Here is a 14,951-nt window from a genome sequence, read left to right as displayed (position 1 = left end):
TCCTGATCTGATAGGCCCTAACAAATCAATTGCAACCAACAAGCTGTTCTGGGGAATGTGTAGTATGAACAAAATGAGCTGGTGGCCGACAATGTAAGCAAAAGTAATAAATAATAAAAAAATAACTTGGTAAAAATTGTTTTAACATGACACCCAATTTTATATTAATTTATCATTAAAATTCTTGCCCTCAATACAACAAGAATAATAAAGAGTGTCACGATTGAATTACATTGTATATCTTTGATGCTAAAATGATGTAAATATGGAAATATAATTAATTTTCTAATACAAACAACTTGATGGCTTAACCACACCATAAGCAGATCCATCAGCACTTGTGCATGAGGATGTCGCTTGTTGATTTTCATAAGTAAGATTGACGTCCTCCAATACAATCCCACTGCATGGATTCTTTGTACTACAATCAAATTTTACTGCCACTTGTGTTGCTGATGTTCCTTTTACGTCTTTATAAGTTACTTCACTTATTTTAACTCCTGAAACCTATATAAAAAGGAAACAAAAGTTACATTAATTACATCACATGTGTGTCATACAAATTAAAGAAATTTACAAAACTACCCTTTGAATATTGTGTACCTGGTCAGGGCAATCTTCACTGTTAGGGCAGTAATTTTGGTTGATAATGATGGGGTTTTGGACATTATTCATGGTAGCATCTTGGAAAAGGACACCTTTGACGAACCCATTGCTTGGTTTTCCCCAAGTCTTTATCCTTAATCCGTTTTCAGTACCGGTAAAAGTAACGGTTTTAACGGTCACATTTTGCACACCTGCTTCATTAATTTCCTTCCCCAGACTTCCTATGCTGCAACGGCAACCCAACCAAAGTATTTAGGAATATAGTATTTATGAGTTAAATATTATTTATTTAAAAAAAAAGAAAAAAAGAAATGATCCTGTGTAATTACCTGATGCCATGTCCTGGTCCACAGGCGATTTGTTCAATCCACAAATTTGAGGTTCCGGGTCCAATAGAGATGCAATCATCACCAGTCTTGATGCCCGCCATCGTGATCGTGACACCTGTTGATGATTCCACGTGTACTCCATCTGTGTTGGGACTGTTGCCTAGTGCCGTGATCTTCACTCCTTGAACATTTACATTCTCACAACCGTTGATGACGATGTGAAACTTCTGACTGTTGATCGAAGTTAATCCTGTGATCACTATGTCTTTGGAGTTGCTAAATTCAAGCGACTGCAGATACACACGATCAAATATTCAGAATAAATTAATATCACTAGCTGGGTCTCATAGGTAGGATTCACATACCGTGGCTCCTTGTGGGCAATTTTTCACATCAGCCTTGCAAGCCCACAAAGCCGTGCCTTGTCCGTCCAATGTGCCCCCTATGATGGACACCCCATTGACCCTATCGAAAATGATCCAATTTCCATTGTTGCCGAGTGCATGATAATCTGATGGAGCCACGAGGGTCCCATCGATTTGAATGGTGATATGGGTGTTCTTACATTGGCCTTGGAAGATAGTTTTTTGAGCTATCAAATATGTTCCACGTGGCACGTAGATGGTAGCAGAGGTGGAAGAGGCACAAGCAGCTGCCCATGCATCAAGGAAGGAATGGGTGGAGTCGGAAGATCCGTCAGCTTTGGCACCTAAATCAACCACATTGAACACAGCATCACTTGCTGATAATGTGCAATGGAAGATGATGAAGAAGAAGAAGAAGAAGAAGAAGTGGGCTCTTCATTGTGTATGTGTGTGTGTGTGTGTGTGTGTGTGTGACAGAGAGAGAGGTGAGTAGATGATGGGATAAGAGAAGAGGTAGAGGGTTTGGGTTATTTATAGAGTTGGAATGGTGAAGCAAGCAAGCTCCATACCTGCAGCCGAAAATTTGGAAGTTAAAAGGATAGAAACTTTGAATTTTGGTGCATGTGTGGGTGATTCTTGGGTCAAAAACCATTCCCTTAATCTCGGCTTGCCTAACTTACGTGCTACATAACCTTTCTTTTGCCCTTTATTTTTGGTATTTGTTGATTTGATATGTTGAGTGCACAAGACGTTGGCACCATTTCAAGCACTCTATGTCACGAATATTTGGCCCATGGGTAGTTTGATTGGTCCAAAGCATAGTTTTAAAATTCGAGCTTCAATTTAACTCGATTCGAATATCCATTTACTCGAGTCAAGTAAAAAATTTAAAGTTAAATAGAAAGGAAAACATGCCGAACCAAAAATGCTGTTAAAATTATTTTTATATTTTATTTTAACAAGAAATCATTGCAAAACCATTTTACATGACAAATATTAACTAAAATAAACATTATTTCACGAGAGATTTTGTTGTGACTACCAAGCAAAAGTAAAATTTTCATCTCAAAACATTTGCAATGCAAATCATAACATATACAAATGATTTGTAGCGTACTAAGCATGGATTTAAAGTTGGTTCCTAAGATAAAATAATTTTATATAACATAGAACACATTCTTCTTGCTCTTTTCAATTTTCCGTCTCACTAGTTATAGTCCCCGCATACATGTTCTTAATTAGAATCATGATAAACTGACACTCTTTTCTGTACTATTTTTGTACACTCTCCGACCTGGTTGTTTACAAAATCATAAATCTTTGTCCTTGTGTATCCTGAAGTCAAAGGATCTATGGTTTTGAGAAGGGAGCATACAAAAAAGTGTCAGATTATCACGACTCTCTTAATTAATATGTCATTGCTTTAATTTATGGCTCATTTCTTGCCTAATGTTTATAGAGTGCTGATTTTCTAACTAGAAAGTCTTCACTCGGTCAATGTGGCACGGACACCGAACCATAAGTCTTTTTCCTTGGGATACACAACTATACATCCCCTTTAAAGATTGTGATTGTGTATCCCAAGGAAAAAGATCCATGGTTCCGGGTCCATGCCACATTAGTCAAGTATTGACTGAGTGTAGTCTTTCTACTTAGAAAATCATTATTCAATGTTTATAAGGTGAGTGTATTTCGAGAAGTCAAATGCTCCCATGCATCAATTTAATCCCTAAGAGCTAAATCCATCACACATAATCTTAATCTCGGATAAGGCAAATGAGGATATGAAATTCCATAATTGATGTTGATCAATAAGGGGAGTGGATATCCATCTTCAAAAGATCATGAAAAAGATAAGGGATGCTGGTGATATATTTAGTAAAATAAATAGAAGGAATCCACCGTTAAATTCTTGGTAATATCCTATCTTTGACTCTTTTTTTTAATGTGATTTCTTTTGTGCTAAATCTAGAAGGATCGAATAATTTTTGCATTGGAGATTCTTTGGACGGTACTACATCGATGTCAAGAGGATATCAAAACAAGTGGAAGACCATAGTCGTAAATCTCAAGGTGCTTATGATCGAAAATGCCACCATATCATTTATTTAAATAGAAAGATTGCCTCAACGTTGATTTACCCTACATAAAATCATATTAGTTTGTTTGATCTATCCTCTTCAGTTTTTAATCCTAATCTCCTCCTTTAATTTTCATCAACTTTTTTAAATGCACTTTACCATTCCTAGATTTTCAATATATATATAACTTCCCATAAGTTTCATTTACTCTTCACCCAAAACAATTCCTAGATTTTCAATGAAGAAATGAGAGTGGTTGAAGGAAACACAGAAATAAAATTTTGAGTAATGATAAAATGACCCCACCTGACATACTCAATCAACTCGTAACATGGACTAAAACTGTAGATTTGTACTCCTTGGGATACACAACCGTACATCCCCGTAAATATGTGTAGTTGTGTATCCCAAGGAGTACAGATCTACGGTCTTAGCATATGTTATGTTAGGAGAGTTGATTGAGTATGACATGTGGGGGAGTCAGAGTATAAGGTCATTCCGACAATCACGACATAGGAGAAGCCCACATTTAGTGTTCAATTCTTTTGTTAATCATTTCCATAGAAAAATATACACATAATAGACTGACTACTGTTTTAAACCCTTACTTTTGATGTCTCGTCCCATTTGTCTGCAAATCAAAAGAAAAGAAAAAGGAAAAAGGAAAAAAAGGTATAAACTTTTTTTTGTCCTTAATGTTTCTACAAATATTTCTTAATTAGTTACCGTATGACCCGGCCTGAGATGTGTATGATTTCTTCTATTTGTCAAGAAATATATCCAATAATTTTAACTATCCTTTTCAGTAAATAGTACCCAAAAATTTCTTGATGCAAATAAGACTTATCATCCTTCTCGAACTCGAAATGTAACCATTCGATCAATATATCTCACTATAAAGCAAATGACACATTGATTTAGGTCAGAGTATTTTTTTTTTACTTTATAATTTAAAAAATTCTTATTAGGAAACCCTAGAATTGGCCCTACATTGTGAAATCATGTTGTTAGCAAAACACATGTTAGCCGTTATTTTGGTTAGGGAAGGTTTGTGTTCATGACCCCACGTTTGCTTGTTTGTGGGTCCCATGTTTGTGGGGGATTTTTTCTCCTGGGAATGATTATGACTCATTCTACAAAAAAAATTATCTTATTCAACATATAAGACTTTTTGCTTATTGTGGGACCCACTGATGGTGGACTTCAAAAGCACTTCTATGTGCAAGCACATGCCATGAGCATGCGAAATGCACTCACCTTATTCAATTGATTTCATTTGTGGATTCATTGCATTATTATGATAGAATGGATCGGATCAAATTTGAAATCCAATTTGTTTCGATCTGATATGTATGGTTTTGGATAAAGAATATGGGTTTTCAACATGGACCCAATAAAACAACTTATTTGACCGGTTTTGGATTAACCATCTTCTGATTGGTAGGGGTCCACCGATCTGATAATTTTATTTGAAATATATAAATGATGTATATTTATATTTGATAGTTTATTTGGAGATATATTTGACTATACTTTTTGGATGAGTTTGAAAATATTGATTTTTTTAAATTTGATTGGATCTGAAACAATGCATATCATATCAGGTTCAGAATTGAAAATGATGTATCCGATTTGTACCAATCTGATCTGAACCTGGTCCATTAATTTAAAATCCGAGTAGGCGGAATCTAGATTGGCCAAATTTAGCGTCTAGATTGGATTTTGAGGTGACTTGGCTCTAAGACTCGAAGGAATAACTTGTCCAGTTGACTAAAAAATGCTCTGAGTTGGGTCAATTATGAATTTGCAAGACTTTTGGATGCACTATATAGAAGGCCACACTTTGCGTGAAAATTCATCTAAAATTTTCAACAATTGTATCTAAGTCTATGGATATGATATGATGAAATGGGGATGTAGAGGACAAAATTATATCAACTTAATTTTTTATTTTTTTTAAATAATTATTTTTCTCCATTTTCAACACTTTGGATCAAGCTCGCAAAACATTTTTTTTTTTTTTTAAATTTTTGAGGGTAAGGGTTGAAGATGAGTGCATTTATACCATTTTTCATTGGTCGATAAAAAAAGGCCAAAGTCATGGGTGTATGTCAATTTGAAAACTCAAAGGTATCTCTAATACATTCCCAAAAATGTGGAGGGGTATGTCTAAATCACGTTGAAAATTTTGTCCATTCTATTAGGTTGTTTTCCCAGCTCAAATGCATTTTTTATACTATGTGGCTTGTGCATACGTACGCACATATATTAAGAGATTAATGTGCTGGAGTGACCTCAGTGGGGGACACACGGGAGCCATCTTGACGTGGTGGCGCGTGCATGCTCATAGATGCATTTTCTCCAAGATACGAGTAAAACACATCTACGGACTCGCATGCACCACCACATCAAGGTGCCCCCTCCCCCCTGTGTGTCCCACGCTAATGTCACTCCAACACGACTCATAATAGGAGGGTGTATTTGTAATTTCAAATATTAATCGAAGAGTTTTTGAAGATTACATAGTAAAAAAGAATAATTATGTGATTTTAAAAACTAATTGAGATTGCAATTTTCTTGATTTTTGACCAAAATGACTTTGATTATATTAAATTTAAATGTAAAGGTGGGGGCATTTGTGAGATTCAAATTTTGATGCCCATTTTTCTATCTAATCTCATTATAACGATAAAAATGTAAAATAAACTATAAGAGAGCATCGAGGTATAGAACATAAATTTCTCATTCTACTAGTATTATAATTATACCTTTTAAATAACTGGGAGAGCGGTCATTGAAATCATACATTTCTTCAGAAAATTTCTTCTTTTAATATATATATTTTTATTTGACTCATCAGAGTCAACTAAAAGTTTTTCACTCGATGGCGGATTTAAGTTACGAGTCGAGTTTTCTGAGTTTTTAAACTGTAGGTACGACTTACAACCACTAGAGAATTTTCCATAATTACCCTTTTAATGTTATGTACCTGGCAAGGGCAAAATTCACTATGAGAGCAGTAATTTTAGTCGATTATGATGGGGTTTTGGACATTATTCATGATAATAGCTTTTTGGAAAAGTACTCCTTTTAACGAACGCATTGCTTGGTCTTCCCCCAACTCTTTATTCTCGTTATGCAATCTTCCTTCGTTAGCTACCTTTCCCAGACTTCCTGCGCTGCACCCAAAGACAAAGCGTACAACACACTAGTAACATATTTTGGATACTTTCTTTTTTTTTTTAATTTATATATAATTTTTTCAAAAAAAAATTTTAGGAGAAAAATATAATAAGAAATGATCCTGTGTAACCTGATGTCAAGTCCTGGTCCACAGTCAATCTGCTCTATCCACAAATAGGTTGAGGGCGATGTGAAATATCTGACTGTTGATCGAAGTTAATCCTGTGATCATTATGTTTTTGGAGTTGCTTAAGTGAAGGACTGCAAATATCCATGATCAAATATGTCAATAAAATCCAATATTTTAAACATAAAAAATTCCCAAAAAGGTAAAAAAACAAATTGAAAATTTTTAAAAACAACATTCTATTCATTTTAATTTGGAAAATGGTAAATGAACATAGTGCCATTTTGATAATTTTACGTGCATGTTTTGGTACATAACCTAATAAAAAACTAACACTCTTTTTTCAGACTAGAGTTTCATATGAGCCTAATCATTATTGGAAACAACTGCTTAAATTGTATGAACGAGTGCTATAATGTTGAGATTATAATTTGAGCCAAACTTTGGTAATATTTGGAGAGTACATTTTAATAAATAATTGGGTGTGGGAGAAATAATTTAGGAAAATGGGGTCTAATAATTAAAAGTTGGGTGTCAATTGCAGCTCTCTTGTTTTAGTCTGAGCCAATCTTAGCTTTGACTAAATCTCCCAATGAATTAGGAACTGTTATCCTTACCCACCGTCCTCATTGCCTTCAAAATAGGGTATTAAATTTGATTCCCTAATTTTTAGATAAATTTGAGCAAATTCCATGTTGACCGCTCAACCTTTTGGTAATTTCAAACTCATGTCCCCTGTTAGAAATTGCCTTAATCTTCCAATGTTATTTGACCATTTTAACATTCTCATATTATACTTTTTCTAGTAAAAAAAGGCTAAAGTGATTGCGTTTATGATTGTTTCATTAAATCAACGGAACCGAACCTATCATATATAAGAAGAAATTCAATTCAAAACTCATCTTCACCTACTGATTACTAATCACTAATTCCTTTGTTCCTCAAAATTTATATCTACGACTACAACAGATATAACAACAACAACAACAAAGCTTCATAAAATAAAATAAAAAGATTTGGGATTGACTAAATGAATTATTAACCTAATAAACACCATTAACCTACTTCATTAGAAAAATAAAATCATTGAAGTTAAATTACTAGCTAGGTCTATGATTCACATACCGTGGCTCCTAGTGCACAATTTTTCTTAGAAGCCTTGTAATCCCACAAAGCCGTGCCTTTTCCATCGAGGGTGCTCACTATGATGGACACTCCATTGACCCTATAGAAAGGGAGCCAGGTTCCTATGTTGCCAAGTTCACGTAATCTGATGGAGCCACGAGGGTCTCATCAATTTGAATGGTGATATGGGGATTCTTGCATTGGCCTTGGAAGATTGTTTTTTGGGCTAGCAGATATCTTCCATGTGAGATGTAGATGGTTGCAGTGGTTGGAGAGGCACAAGCAGCTGCCCATGGATCAAGGAAGGTGTAAAAATTAGAACACACACGTTTTATTTTTCTCTTGTAGAAGATGAATGAATTGTATATTGTATATTGTATATATAGATTACATATTTAACAAGAATAGGAGATTTGAATAAATCTTCTAGACATGGAAAACAAAAATATTAAAAAACTAATCCTAGTTTTCTAACTAAAAATAAGGATTCATAATAGGGAAAGAATAATTAAAAAGTGCATTTGTTCAACTAAAAGAGGATTTGTTGGATTCTTCTACATAATGGAGGATTTGTTGGAGTCTTCAATGCAATGAAGGATTTGTCGAAGAGTGGAGGATTTGTAGGAGAATCTTAACATATCTAGAAAAAACGAGAATCCTAATACTCCCACTCAAGTTGGGGTGAGGTTGGTGACGTGGACCACACCTAACTTGCTAGTGAGTCATTGAAATGCCTCTGCACTAAGTAGATTTGTAAATAAATCTGCAAGTTGATCATGAGAGTGAATGAAGCGAGGCTGAATGATGATTGCAGTGTTCTTCTCTCAAATGAAGTGGTAGTCAATTTCGATATGTTTAGTTCGTTCATGAAAAATTGGGTTCTTTGCGATATGGATGGTGGCTTGGTTGTCGCAAAATACATAAATAGGTGTTGGATAAAAAAATACCAAATTCTTGTAGGCTGGATTTAAGCCATTGTAATTCACACGAAACATTTGCCAATGCTCAATATTTGGCTTCAGCAGAAGAATGTGAGATGGTCGATTGTTTCTTGATTTTCCAAGAAATAAGATTGGAGCCTAGCATTGTAAAATATCTAGTGGTGGATCTTCGTGTTGTTACAGTTTACCCAATCAGAGTCAATGTAACCACAAAGAGATAGATCCCTTGAGGAGGACAAAAAAATTCATATACTGATGGATCTGTTTAGATAATGGAGAATGCGATTTGCAGCATCAAGATTATGAATATGCGGTTGTTGCATAAATTGACTGAGAGTATTTACGACATATTAGATAAGTCTTCTATATGGTGCTAGGTTGGAAAGAGTATTTACGACATAGGGAACATTGAAGGACGTGCGGTGGACATACTGGCATCGTATAATAAATGTAGAATATATTTTCATTGGCAGAGAAATACGCCTTTAGAAGAATGTGAAACTTCAATGCCGGGAAATAGTTAAATTTTTCAAGGACTTAGATGGAAAACTACGTCATATTAAGCAAAAAAACGAATGTCCACGATAGTCATTTTCCAAAAAAACGATTGATCTAACAGCCACGACAACCGTCGTTCTAATTGGAGTAGTTTTCCATTTGCGACAGACAAGGGCAGCAGGAAAAGTGTCGGAAAAACAACTGCTTTTGACAGTTGCCATAAACGTCGGTCTATAACCGTCGTTTTCTTGGATTTATAAGTAATAAAATTATTTTATGGATGTGTTGCTCAAGGGTTCTTCACACACTACAACAAATAAGCGTTATAGTGAGAGCTAGAGCCGTCGCAGAAAAGGTTATTGTCGACTTATATAAAACTTTCGTCCACGACCAGATTTGACCATTGCTACAGATGTTTTTAATTAAAAATAATAATTTTAAAATACAAAATCAATTCTTTTTGTATGCCTGTGAAGTCCACAATCTTCAGTTCGATCTCAGAGAGAGAGAGAGAGAGACAGAGGGGGGGTGGAGTAGAAAAACAATAAGAAGAGAAAGGTACCTTTGAAGCTTAATTACTCAATTTTTGTTTTGATGCTTTGCTTTGCCCTTTAGAGAAAGCGACAATGTACTTCTTCTTTCACGAGGTGCCCTAAAAATATTAAAAAAAAGAAAAATCTAAAAGAGAATTTTTGTTGTTGTGTTAGTTCATATAGATAGCTAGTGTTGTTTGTATAGTAAAGGAAATATTTAATATCAAACCTTAAAATCTTAACGTATAGATAAAAGAACTTTTTGTACTTATTCTCTGATCTTTTCAAGTATTAGGCCATGTATTTTTTATAAGTAACCTAATCCTTAAAAATAAAAAATAAAAAATAAAAAATTGAATTCAAATGTAAGCAATTATTGCAATTTTAAGTAATTTATGTAATTACTAATTTTTCTTATTGAGTTTGTTAAGGACTTTCATTTTCCAGCAAGAACTTGATTCCAATTGATTCTACAAAATTCTTGAATAATTTCTCTTAACATCAATCTTTTCAATTTCCACCATGATTCTTTCAAAATTTAAAGCTTAATTTGTTGCATTTAAGGCAGTTTTAGTCATGAATGAATATAAGTGGATACATTCCAGGCATTTGTTGTAATTCCTGATCACTTATCCTAGCCCAATATCAAGGAAATAACTGATTTCGTCCCTATGCATCCCCTCGAGGTATTAGAGTTTCACCAGATGTGTCCACTCCGTTGTGCAGACTAGCATAGAATTGCTTGACCAATGGTGGTTGAGGGGTTTTTTCTTGGGACTGAGTACTAGAACCTAATTCGTCCATTAGTAGGTTGATCCATTTGCCCTAATAGGTGATGAATGAGGAGTTGGTGACCTTGAATGGGCCTCATAGTTCATGCTTAAAATAAAGTTTTAATAGAGGTTTCCACAATCCCTTGTTTTGTCATCCCCGGTGAAACATGTCTCCTGTAAGGTGGGAAGGGCCTCGCAAGACATTTAAATTCCCTTCTTCCCTATGGAAAGGATGAAATGTAATCACCGTGTCAATATTGGCATTATCATTTGCAAGTCTATCTAATGCAACAGGATTGATGTCGCTAGCCATCACTCTTTCAGATAGATCTTCAAGTTTATTTTAATTCATAGGTAACTTCATACGGCATCCATGGATGCAATTCAGAATGAGTGGTAGTAGAATTCCCTAAATTGAGTGGTTGTCGCCATTGTCCATAAACCGTTCTTGTTCCATCAATTGGATTCTACTTTTTCATGGAGAGGTCTTTAAGTCTTTCATGTACAGACTGTGAGAATCAAGAAAGCTAGGGTTTCTTATTCCAATAATAACTCAAATATTATGTTACATAAAAACTGAACTATATATAAAAAACATAGAAAACATGAAACCTACCAACAATAGGATATCTACTAATAATAAGAAAGAAGCAAATAAATAAAAATAATATAATCTAACATCCCCCCTCAAACTCACGATGCTATTGCTAGAAGCATGGAGAGTTTGCCAAATAAGAAACGAGAACGCGAAGTGGAGTGCGCCTTGGTAAATCTGTCGGCAATTTGCACGAAAAAAAGAACGGAAGGCAATGTGATGGTGCCAAGTTGAAAATGATGTCGAACGACATGATAATCAATCTCAATGTATTTGGTCCACTCATGAAATACCGAATTACAGGCAATCTGAATAGTACTCTTATTATCGCAATATAAATGATTAGGGTGATGAAGGAAAATACCCATATCTACAAGCAACCAACGTAACTAAACTATCTCACAAGTAGTAGAAGCCATAGTACGATATTCTGCTTCTGTAGAAGATTTAGAAACAACATCTTGCTTCTTACTCTTCTAAGAAATAAGATAATCACCAAGAAAAATACAGAAGTCAATGGTGGACTTGCGATCCATAGGATCACTAGCCCAATCAGCATCAAAGTACGCACACAGCTCTAAAGATGAAGTAGATGAAAGTAAACGACTCTGAAACTGAGTGCCCCGAAGATACCTTAGAATACGAAGAACAACAGCCCAATGAACTATAGTAGGCACAATAACAAACTGACTAACTACATGAACAGCATGTGCAATATCTGGACGAGTAATGGTGAGATAAACTAAGCTGTCAATAATAGTACGATATAAATTAGGATCCAGCAAGGGAGAGCCATTAGACGGAGAGTATCGAGCATTAGTCTCAAGAGGGGTATCAACCACCTTATTATCAGTAAAATGTGTACGCAAAAATATATCAACGATGTACTTGGACTGCGATAAAATATAACATTTCGGAAAGGAGGCGACCTCAATGCCCAAAAAATAACGTAGCATGCTCAAATCTTTCATTACAAAGCAACGAGCTAACTCAAACTTCAAAGATGCAATGCCGTCAACATCATCACTAGTAATAATCATATCATCAACATATAAAGAGAACACATTATGACCTGCAGCAGTACATTTGACAAACAATGCCGAATCATGATGACTAGGATGAAAATCAAGCGAAGTAATCACAATAGAGAACTTTTCAAACCAGTCTCGGGGTGCTTGTTTGAGACCACAAAGGACTTTTCGGAGCTTGCAAACTGTACCAAGTTGGTGAGAAACACTAAGATGAGGCTCCATGTAAACTTTTTCATGAAGATCACCATTCAAAAAAAAACATTTTTAACATCCATCTGAGATATGTGCCATTGACGAACATAAGCAATTGTGATGAGCGTACGAATAGTAGTCATTTTTGCAACAGGGACAAAAGTCTCCTCACAATCCATGCCATACTACTGAGAGTAACTTTTAGCAACAAGTCGGACTTTGTATCTTTCAATAGATCCATCGGATTTAGTTTTGATTTTGTAGACCCAACGAGAACCAATGACACATTTTCTTGGTGGTAAAGATACCAAATCCATAGTACGAGTCTGATACAGAGTAGTAAGTTCCTCATCCATAGCATCTTGCCAAAGTGGGTCACGAACAGCCTTTCTATAGGACAAGGGCTTAGAAAGACGATTAATAGAAGTTAAAAATGAAGCAAACGAGGTAGAGTAACAAGAGTAAGAAAAATATGATAGCTTAGTAGACTTACGAACACGTGTAGATTGGCGAATAGGAGGAGGAACCGCAGTCTCAGGAGATGATTGGACAACTGCAGGAGGAGGAACATGTGTATCATGAACCAACATACCATAATCTATTTAGCTATCAGTGGGAAACCTACAAGATGCATTATCTAAAACTTGAGTAGCGGGTGATACTTCTTTAGTGTCAATAGTGAAGGGATCAATGCGAATAAAATCAAGTTTGGTCATATTATGAGGACAAGCAGAAATAGAAAAGAATGAATATGCTCAAGAAACACAACATGACGAGAGACATAACTTTTGACTAACTAGATCAAAGCAACGATATCCTTTTTGTCCTACACCATAGCCCAGAAAGACATACAAAGCAGACCGTGAAGATAATTTATTACGCTCAACATGAGGTCGAAAGAGAAAACAGATAGAACCAAAAATATGCAAGGAAGAGTAATCAGGAGCATATTCATACAACTTCTCAAAGGGTGATAGACCTGAATTGTGTGAGGTTATAATCATGTTAATCAAATGAGCAACAGTAAGAATTGCTTCTCCCAAAAATGCACTAGGAACATCGGTAGACAATAAAAGAGAACGGGCTGTTTCAACAAGATGCCTATGTTTCCTTTTTGCAATACTATTCTATTCGGGGGTATCTGTACAAAAAGTTTGATGAAGAGTACCATCAGAAGCAAGTAATTTAAAAAAATCGTTAGAAGTGTATTCTCCTTTCAAATCACATCGAAAACACTTTATGATAGTCAAATGTTGAGTTTTTACAAGAGCTTTGAAGTTATTGAAAATAGAAAGATAATCAGAACGACATTTCATAAGATAAACTCAAGAATAACGAGTACAGTCATCAATAAATAAAACATAATATCGTGACCCCTCTTTTGTAGTTATAGGGGAAGGTCCACACACATCAGAATGAACAAGATCAAATGGAGCAAGAGAAAAAGAAAGACTTCTATAAAATGGTAAATCAAAAAATATTGTCACTTTGCAACCACTACAATCAGAAATATCATAAGTTTTTAAATTTCGTAATGCTCCAGTAGAAGCTAAAAATTGTAAACGAGATGCTAAAACATGACCTAAACGAGAATGCCATAAATAAAAATGAGAAGACGAACGACTCAAATGAAAAGATGACAAATCCACACTTGAAATGACAATTTCCATTACTTTGAGCTGATCCAAAACATAGAGTCCCCCTTGCCTATGGCCTGTCCCAATCAGCTTCTGAGATCGCGGGTCTTGCACATAACAAGTGGAAGAAAAAAAAAAGACTAAGTATCCCGACTCACATAATCGACTAATAGAAACAAGATTCAAAGTAAGATTAGGAATGTAATAAACATCTGAAAGAGACAAACAAGATGTAATAATTGAACCAACGCCTACTTATGGCATAGGAGTGCCATCAGCAGTCACAACAGACACAGACGAATTGAGAGATAAAGAAACAAATGATGACAGATTAGGTGACATATGATGAGAGGCGCCAGAGTCTTAGATCCACAAGGAGGAAGATATACCTGAAGTACTCGAAAATGACAAACCAATATGAGAGGAAGCATACATGGCATATGGTTGTGAGGAAAGAAACTGTTGAAACTGCTCAAGCATATACAGATCTAATGATAGTGCAACCACTGCATTATTACACTAGGGTGATTGATTACCAAATTGTCATGGAAAAATCTGATATGGCAGTGGTGGCTGCTGAGGGCGTCGTTGTTGTTGTTGTTGCTGTTGGGGTTACGATGATTTGACTTTATTCAACAGTAATGGTTACTGAGCTTTCTAGTGACCTTTTTTTCTTACAGAAAGCACATTCATCATGAGAAACCTTCGAATTCGACCTATTTTGATTCGGGTGTCTTTGAGACGCTGTAAAAATAGATGCAGTAAACATTAGGATAATCCCTTTGTCTACTTGAGACTTAAGATGTATCTCCTCAGCTAAAAGTTCATTAACCATAGAATCATTAGAAGGGAGTGGGCTACGATGCAAAATTGTCCCACGCAATCCTTCAAAATCATCACGGAGGGCCACCAGTCGTTGCTCGTCTCTACGAGCG

At 35.4% G+C, this 14,951-nt stretch overlaps 1 protein-coding gene across 1 annotated transcript; it reads right to left on the bottom strand.

The window, feature by feature from the left end:
* Window positions 1-223: 223 nt before the first annotated feature.
* On the bottom strand, window positions 224-10,874 carry LOC147401881 (polygalacturonase-like). The gene is made up of 5 exons (XM_086444452.1): window positions 10,729-10,874; window positions 1,301-1,733; window positions 936-1,225; window positions 604-832; window positions 224-507 (listed from the first exon to the last, which is right to left on the bottom strand). The coding sequence occupies exons 1-5, from the start codon at window positions 10,872-10,874 to the stop codon at window positions 286-288; spliced, it is 1,320 nt and encodes a 439-aa protein (XP_086300578.1). The 3' UTR covers window positions 224-285.
* Between the last annotated feature and the right edge of the window lie 4,077 nt (window positions 10,875-14,951).

The sequence above is a fragment of the Akebia trifoliata genome, chromosome 5 (genome assembly GCF_017979445.1).
Source record: "Akebia trifoliata isolate Shusen 1 chromosome 5, ASM1797944v1, whole genome shotgun sequence".
Taxonomy (NCBI): Eukaryota; Viridiplantae; Streptophyta; class Magnoliopsida; order Ranunculales; family Lardizabalaceae; genus Akebia; species Akebia trifoliata.
This window is presented reverse-complemented; position numbering and strand designations above follow the sequence as displayed.

Bases quoted from the DNA above. Each gene is read 5' to 3' on its own strand.
- LOC147401881 (XM_086444452.1), bottom strand. From the start codon at position 10,874: ATGGCTAGCGACATCAATCCTGTTGCATTAGATAGACTTGCAAATGAT. The intron at 1,734-10,728 runs GTTTCACCGGGG...TACACAATGAAG, and splicing joins TCCCACCTTACAGGAGACAT to AGCCCACTTCTTCTTCTTCT. The intron at 508-603 runs GTACACAATATT...CTTTTTATATAG, and splicing joins GTGAAGATTGCCCTGACCAG to GTTTCAGGAGTTAAAATAAG.